At 37.6% G+C, this 9,142-nt stretch overlaps 1 protein-coding gene across 1 annotated transcript; it reads left to right on the forward strand.

Annotated features, from left to right (window-relative positions):
* The first annotated feature begins 229 nt into the window (after nucleotides 1-229).
* Nucleotides 230-4,862, forward strand: LOC101744985 (facilitated trehalose transporter Tret1). The gene is made up of 3 exons (XM_004926015.5): nucleotides 230-421; nucleotides 1,329-1,461; nucleotides 2,327-4,862. The coding sequence occupies exons 1-3, from the start codon at nucleotides 380-382 to the stop codon at nucleotides 3,592-3,594; spliced, it is 1,443 nt and encodes a 480-aa protein (XP_004926072.1). The 5' UTR covers nucleotides 230-379; the 3' UTR covers nucleotides 3,595-4,862.
* The last annotated feature ends 4,280 nt before the right edge of the window (nucleotides 4,863-9,142 follow it).

The raw sequence follows: 9,142 nt of genomic DNA on the forward strand, positions 1-9,142 counted from the left end.
CCGCGTGATCGAATACACTACACTTGCTTAGGTCATGACGGAACGTTTGCAAGTTTTGTCGAGTGTCCCTTGCTACGAAGAACAATTTAGTTCGCCTGCGAATTATCGCATAAAATGATGATATTAAGTCTGACATTATGCAAAAAATAAAGCTCAATACTCGGTTTGATGAGCACGCTGTATACAACAAATGCAAAATTACTTTACGTAATAATATGAAATGAACATTAAGTGGATGCATACAAGATTTACACAACTGTCTCAGAAGAATAACTTAACTCGTATTACGCACATCATGTAAAGTAAATTCATTTAGAGCAGACATCGATTGACCAGGTTGTTAACTAGGTGTCAAATCAGTAATAGTCATCGTGCGAAAATGTGCCGTATAAGACGATGGAAAACGCCGTTTTTAAAACAGGTACCTAACGATTTTTTTTAATGTCCTTGTATTAAGACGAGTATACGGCCCATCTTTGTGCTCAGAGGAATTGTTTGAGATGATATCATCATATCGGAGTAGAGTTCATCCATACTACCTGGAGCCACTGCGATCATCCACAGTGCGTTTCCAGAGGTCTTTTTTGCCACGTACCATCCGGCTATGGAATGAGCTCCCCTCCACGGTGTTTCCCGAGCGCTATGACATGTCCTTCTTCACAAACGAGGCTTGTGGAGAGTATTAAGCGGTAGGCAGCGGCTTGGCTCTGCCCCTGGCATTGCTGAAGTCCATGGGCGACGGTAACCACTCACCATCAGGTGGGCCGTATGCCCGTCTGCCTACAAAGGCAATAAAAAAAAAAAAAAAAAAAAAAAAAAAAAAAAAAAAAAAAAAAAAAAAAAAAAAAAAAAAAAAAAAAAAAAAAATCGTTTTTACCATCGCACCGCCTCGCCACCGGAATAGAGATCATCCATACTACCTGTAGCCATTGCGTTCATCCACAGTGCGTTTCCAAAGATATTTTCGCCACGTACCATCTGGCTTTGGAATGAGAGTCCCTTAATGGACACCCCCCCCCATGAGGGATGAGGTTTTTTTTATTTTTTTTATTGCCCTTTCCCGTCGCTCATGGACATCAACAATGCCAGGGGCAGAGCAAAGCCGCTGCCTACTGTGTACTTAATACTCTCGACAAGCCTCGTTTGAAGAAGGACGTTTTTCTCGGTTATCAACATTGTTTAGACTTCGAACTTATCTCATGCCAAAACCAGGTGGGTAGTGAACCCAAAAAAACTCCAAGCTTGTACCTAGTACAACATTCCCTTCTGTAACAGATTTAATATTTCAATATCAACCTTAAATATCAATTTGTCACTTTCATTTCCAGTGTCTTGTGATCTCCAGTGTAACTTTTAATATGATTTCATATGGTTTCGCATTTGGATTTAACGCTTCTTTAATCACATCATTAAGGAAGACAAATGAGATCCCACTGAATAGAGACTCGGAGTCGTGGTTGGGTACGTAAACTTCCTTTTATTTTACAGTCAATATAGTTATAATTTATATTATAATTTTACAGCGTTCGTTTATCTAGAGTCCATTGTCAATATATAGGAATACCTTGAAAACAGTCACTCCCTGGTCATAAGGCCTATGTCTAAATAGCTGTTTAATACGGTTACCATTCGGAACAGTGCACCCTAATAATTCTAGACTTGAATCTAGAAATCAACATATTATGAAGTCCTTTTGAAAGTCCCCAAGAATAGGTACCACGATCTTGCCTATTTCTACTCCGAACTCAGGTATTCCAATTGAGTGAGACATACAATTGATACTCCAACCTCGTGGTTCAAGATGGATGGCGACATTCACATAGGCAATGTCATTGGCCATCAGTAACCAATTAACACTAGGTAGACTCGTTTTACCCATCGAAGAAATAATACAAAAAGGGAAACTTAATTTGCTTTTTGAAAATTCGGTGAAGTTTACTGTAGTTATCCTTAATATCGCAAAGCTAGTAGTTAGCAAAAAGGAAATGGGGGAATCCTACATGGGGGAATCTAATGTTATAGAAGTATCATCTACCAGCGGAACCTGGTGCATTATATTTATTGTCGTAGTGAATAAAAGATAAGAGCTAACTATTAATAGGTGCTACAACTGCTTGCTTATCTTCAAAAATAAAAATACATTTGTAATACATATACATACATACTATAAATATAATACATCACTAAACAACAAAAAAAAATGGTCAGACTCAAAGATTATTCTGCTCAAAAAAAGTAATATAATTTGAACGTATAGAATAGCATACCATATTGTTATAGCTATTTTTCAAAATGATTACTAATATAAGGCCTTCTTTTTTTTTAGCATCAGTCCTCGGATTATTCATATTCATTGGATCTATTATCACCTGTATTATCATGAAATACATCGGGCGAAGATTTTCTTTCCTACTCAGCTCTATTATAATAATATGCTCATGGATTTTATTTACATTATCTTCATCTTTCCTTGAATTATTAATCGCAAAAATCCTACAAGGTATAACGGTTGGATTGGGCAGCTTAGGATCCAATTTGATCGGGGAATATTCCAGTCCAAAATATAGAGCCTCTTTCATAGCAACTATACCGACTGGTTTGTTATTCGGTGAATTGCTGATTCATTGCCTTGGATTGATTTGCGAGTGGCGTGACGTGGCTTTAGTGATTGCCTTTCTCTGTTTACCGGGATTAATAGCAAGCGTATTTTCTCCTGAATCACCAAGCTTCCTGGTAACTAAAGGACGATACGATGAATGCAGGAAGGTGTTTCGTTGGTTGAGAGGAACGGACGAGGACACCGAACTCGAAGCAATGATTCAAACTGATAAAATTATTAAAGAAACAACAAAAAATTATCACAAACAAAGTTTAATAAAACTTTTTAAAGCTAAACTACTATACGTCTTGATTGTTTTCAGAAAACGTGAATTTCGTATTCCAATGATCATAATGATGCACTTGAATCTTATAAACCAATTCTGCGGTACTTTCGTTAACGATATGTACACCGTTGACATACACACGGCCATGTACGGTACCGATGCTTACATGTTTCAAACGGCTGCATCTTTGGATGTCCAAAGACTTGTGTCGACTATGCTAATGATATACGTGTCTTCTAAAGTACGAAGACGTCCACTCTTATTAGCCTTGGTGGGATTAAATGTATTGGCGTATCTATTGATAGCCGGTTACATATACGGTAGACGAAACAAAATTCTCCCTTTCGACCATATGGCTATAGGCATTATATTGCATCATTTTCATTTCTTCAGCATCGGAACTGGCTCCTTTCCATTGGTATTCATAATTAGTGGTGAAATATACCCTCTAACTGATAAAGGGTATTGTGTGTTGTTTTGCAGTATCCTTTATTCGATATACATGTTTACGAATATCAAAACCGCACCATATCTATTCTCTCTAATAGGTATAGAGGGTGCATTTTGTGTTTATGCTATATTACTGTTTTATTGTCTTGCTGTGACATTATATCTATTACCGGAGACCAAAGATAAGACCCTTCAAGAGATCGAGAATGAATTTAGAGGTTATGCTATAAATCACGAAACTGTCAAATTGAATGCTTAGCTGTAGAGGATATACCGGTGTACTTTTCAAGTTATTATCAATAGCTTTCGGACTACTGAATTATATTAGATAGACTGATAGCATGACATTACCAATAGATATTAAAATATGAACGCTTTGATAAAAGAAGAGAGTGTTGATAATAAATAATTAAAGACGCTACATCACCAAGATAGAGACAGAACGTGCGAAAAAGAAGAGAGAGGGAGAGAGATAAGAATAATAATTTTAGTCTGAATTAAAAATATAATCAACTAGAACTCTTGAAAAATGCACCGAAAATAAACAAAAATACCTTACTGCTTGAGCGGAGATAATCTACGTTTGAGGTTACAGATGGCTTATTGGAGATTCTTGAAGGTCAGTATTCAGGTCGATGATGGTGAAATGTCATCTTAAATGAAAGGTAGCTTAATACAAGCGACGAAAAGGGATCGACTGCAACGATCGCGAGCTGTCGAAAATTCTACCTGTTATGACTGACTTGTCATGTTCTTTTTAAAGAATGAATTTCAGATTTGATTGATGCATCCACACTCAAAGCGCTGATGATCTGTCTTAGCTCAATCGCGATAGCACTGCCAGAATTACTTGAACTTGAACACTTAACTTGTTGTTCTGGTTAGGGTAAATGGTAAAAGACCTCGTGGACGAAGCCCCATGCGCTGGACTGATCAAGTTAAAATCCTTACCAAAACCCAACTTAATGAGAGCGTGCGCCATAACCTCAGTTCGTGAATTACGGAGAACGTGAAGACTTTAATAAACAATAATTCCACATAACTAAGACTGCTCTGCCAAGAGTAACCGACTATAATGATGATGAATAACGCCTAACCAGAACTATCTCAAAACACTGTCATCTTTTATACTTTTCGTACTTTCACGGTAGGCAGCGGCTTGGCTCTGCCCCTGGCATTGCTGAGGTCCATGGGTGAAGGTGACCACTCACCATCAGGTGGGCCGTAGGTCGTCTGCCTACAAGGGCACATTTTTTATAACCAAATAGATACATGTTACTTTTTCGAAGCTACCCTAAAGCTCTTTAAGGCTTCATGACGGTTCTGTGAGTCGCTGGTATTTGTGATTTAGACTATCCAACACGAGAGCTGACAATTGAATAAATAAAACGTAAGACGTGCTGTGCACTCGGTGTAATTGTTGAAGTGAGTCTATACACGTCATTCTTATATAAACTTAAAATCGAACACACTTCGTACTGTCAGTTTATAATCAAAAGGAAAAACAAATTAAAATATTAGAGAGTTTTTTCTTGTTTTATTTATACAGTGTTGGGACTTCCTTTTCCTTATTCCTTCCTCAATCCCCTATCCACGCCATCTGTTGACACTACGAGAAAAACTACGCGCGTATGAAAATGGCGCGAAGTGTGTAAAAAACAACTAAAACATGGTGCCGGTGCAAAAACAATAAAATTGTGATTTGTTGATCAATCAGCACATATAACTCTCGCCAGTGAGAAAATTGAATAGTGCATCAACGAAATACAGAGTGAGTCCTAAAACTTATCCTTTTCCCAGTCCCAAACATCTAAATTCAAAACATATTTAGTGGTCCGTTTCGAGCGCGAATAACCTATGGTAACTAGGGGCATATTCGTTAGAAAACTCTAGTTATACATTTCATTTCGCTTTAATCTTATCCTAATAACAATATAACTATAATTTATAATATTATTTTACTATTTAAAGCATAAAATAACAATATATTTTTTATAAATCTCAAGTGACGTAGGTAGTTCAAAAAATTTCTCGGTTGTAAAAATAGAATTCATTTGCATCATAATTTTTGTATTCAAATTCTAATTATATTTCTATATTTACTATAATTTACGTATTCTATAATGTCAGAACTCAAATTAAAACTCCTAACAAGTCAACGTGAATATGTTTTTAAGGACATACAAATACTTTATAACTTATCACAACAAATTGCATCAGATTCGTCAAAATTATCTCAATTCAATGTTCGATACAAACGTCTAGATGTTTTACGGCAAGAATATTTAGATCTAACTAATCAAATAAATGCGATAAAACTTGAAATTAATCCTAAAGACAAAATCGATATGCAAGTTGTTAAGGCATTTGACGACATGTATTACGCGATATCGGAAGCGTCCAACGCCGACCCCGGCGACGCCGGCGCACTCGCGTCGCATTACATCTCACCCAAGCCGTTTGGTCAGCAAGTACGTTTACCAAAAATTAATTTATTCAAGTTTGATGGTAGAATTGAGCAATGGCGGACTTTTTATGATACATTTACGTCGCTTGTTCACGAGAATGAGAATATTACAGCAATTGAAAAATTTCATTATTTAATATCGTGTCTATCGGGTGCTGCTTTATCGATTGCCAAAGGGGTACCTGTTACATCTGATAATTATCAAATAGTTTTCGACGCACTAGTGGGTCGATTTGAAAATAAAAGATTATTAGCTACATCTTATTTAGACAAAATTATACAATTTCAGCAATTGAAAAGTTCTAACATTAATGATTTATTGACATTAAATAATTTATTATACGAAAGTGTCAATGCCCTCAAGGCAGTAAACATTCCTAATCTTGGTGAATTTATATTATTCTATATGGCGTCCCGTACTTTAGACAGTGACACTCGTAAAAGATTTGAATCACAGTTACAGGAAAATTCAAATAACCTACCTACTATAAACGACTTACTAACTTTTTTACAAAACCATGTTAAGATACTAGAGGTTAGTGAACCAAGCTCGTCATCTGTTGTACGTATACAACAAACTAATAAACAACTCACAAATTATAAGAGTGCACCTCGCAATGAATGTTTTTCTAAAAAACCTTATTTGAAATCAACATCATTACCCGTTAATTCAAATATATCTTCAAGTGTCAACACCGGCGCACCGTGTAGCTGTTGTGAACAACAACATAATCTATATAAGTGTCCTAAATTTCAAGCTTTAGGCATACAAGACCGGCTTAATTTAGTGACATCAAAATCTTTATGTAAAAACTGTTTACGCCAAAATCATAACATTAACAAATGTTATTCAAAATTAAATTGTTTTACTTGCGGACAACGACATCATACGCTTCTCCATGAGGTCAATACAGCTGTGAGTGGCATGGTCACAGTTGACGTACGCCCGGACGATATCACACGTAATCCCACCTTTGAGTCTAGCACTGCAGCCTCCACTAATGCGTATGTGGGCTACAGTCGCTCGGTGGTTCTTTTGGGTACTTGTGTAGTTCGCGTTCGTCATCCTCGCAGTACTAATCAATCATTTCTTGTACGTGCGTTGATCGATAGTGGTGCTCAAGATTGTTTCATTACCAAGTCATGTTGTCAACGTATGGGCTTACCACTACGTCGCTGTCCATTAGCCGTAGTTGGTCTAGGTCAAAATGCTGTACATCACGTGACTGGAGTTACTTCTTGCACTGTACTTTCTCGTACTACTTCAGAAAATCCTCATTTCAACATTAATCCTATCGTAGTAAATACTATAACGAGTAAAATGCCTGCTACAAACTTACCTAGTAATCTTCGTGAATCTTTTAAACATCTGATCCTCGCAGATGAGAATTTTGATAAACCATCAAATGTAGATTTACTACTTGGCGCAGAGCTGTTCCATAGTATTTATGACGGTCAACGCGTTCAGCCCAGTCATGATCTACCGGTAGCTTTACACAGCGTATTTGGTTGGGTCATCACCGGTAAACTTGATACAAACCATTTATCTCCGCCAACAATATCTTCTCTCTTAGCATCCACACGTTCTCTGGACGAGGGACTCAAGCGATTCTGGGAGATCGAAGAACCTCCAAATCAGGTTATCTTAAACCCTGAAGACATTAAATGTGAACAAATGTACTCAAATCTAACGTATCGTAATCCCGACGGCAGATATGTTGTACCTATGCTTCTCAAAGAATCTATCAGTCAACTAGGTGATTCTTTCAACCAATCTTTCTCTCGACTCGTTAACCTCGAACGACGCCTTGATCGAAACTTAGAGTTGAAAAAAGAGTACACCGCCTTTATGCGCGAATACAAGCTGTTAGGGCATATGGAGCCTAGCACGGACTCGAATAAAATCGGGCAGTATATAATTCCTCATCATTGTTTCATTCGCCCGGAAAGTACAACGACTAAACTTAGAGTTGTATTCGATGCTAGCGCCAAAACTACCAATGGCAAATCTCTTAACGATCTTGTATATACTGGTCCGAAACTTCAAAACGATATAGGAGATATACTTACAAAATTTCGGTTGCATGCTGTTATTTTTACTGCCGACATCAGTAAGATGTATCGAAACATCGAACTCAGGCCAGAAGACCGAAAATGGCAGCATATACTTTGGCGCGATTCTCCTTCTGATCCTGTAACTGAGTATGAGCTGAAAACGGTAACCTACGGGGTTACGAGTTCCCCTTATCTGGCAATACGTACTCTGCATCAATTAGCCTCTGACTACGAAAAAGAGTGGCCCTTAGCAGCTGCTAGTCTTCGTCATGATACTTTCATGGATGACATCACTGTTGGTGCTACATCTATTGAAAGTGCACTGAAACATAAAGAAGAGTTAATACAAATGTTAGCGCGTGCTAAGTTCGAATTACGTAAATGGAGTAGCAACTCACCCGAATTCCTCACCCAGATACCAACGGAACATTGTCAAGTTCCTAAAACATTTTGTGATGAAAAACAAAAACAAAGTATCAAGATTCTTGGAGTCCAATGGGATCCAGCTGATGATAACTTCACTTATGCTTTATCAGAACTCGCTCCAGGGAATACAAAACGTGCTATTCTATCAAACGTCGCCAGAATTTATGATCCACTCGGATGGTTGGCCCCAATGGTTCTAATAGCTAAGCTTACCTAACAAGAACTATGGCGCCTTCAGCTTGACTGGGATGAAACTGTACCGTCAGATATGTTGTCTCAGTGGCATCTATTTACATCTGAGTTTCACTATCTGAAGGATATTAAAATTCCTCGACTAATTGTAGCTCCTCATTCAAAATCATACGAACTTGTAGGTTTTTGTGATGGATCTACCAAGGCTTATGGTTGTTCTGTGTACTTACGTATAACTACCGACAGTGAAATTACATCTCACTTGCTTATTGCAAAATCTAAAGTAGCTCCATTAAAAGTTCTTACTGTCAACCGATTGGAGCTATGTAGTGCTGTATTACTAGCAAAAATATTGAAGCATATTAGTAATTTACTAAATGAAACTCAAACCTCAAACATAACAATTTCAAAGATATGGGCATTCACTGATAGCTCAACTGTACTATCATGGCTGCAAACAGCACCTCATCGTCTTAAAACTTTCGTTGCACATCGTGTCGTGAAGTTGTTAGATAATTTGTCTGTCGAAAATTGGTATCATGTGCCAACGTATGATAATCCAGCCGATTACTGCAGTCGTGGTCTTACCTGTTCTCAACTTGTGGCTTGTTCCACTTGGTCGACAGGACCCAAATGGATAGTCTCGAATTCTTCTACATGGCCGGTG

Source organism: Bombyx mori, chromosome 27 (assembly GCF_030269925.1).
Source record: "Bombyx mori chromosome 27, ASM3026992v2".
Classification (NCBI taxonomy): domain Eukaryota; kingdom Metazoa; phylum Arthropoda; class Insecta; order Lepidoptera; family Bombycidae; genus Bombyx; species Bombyx mori.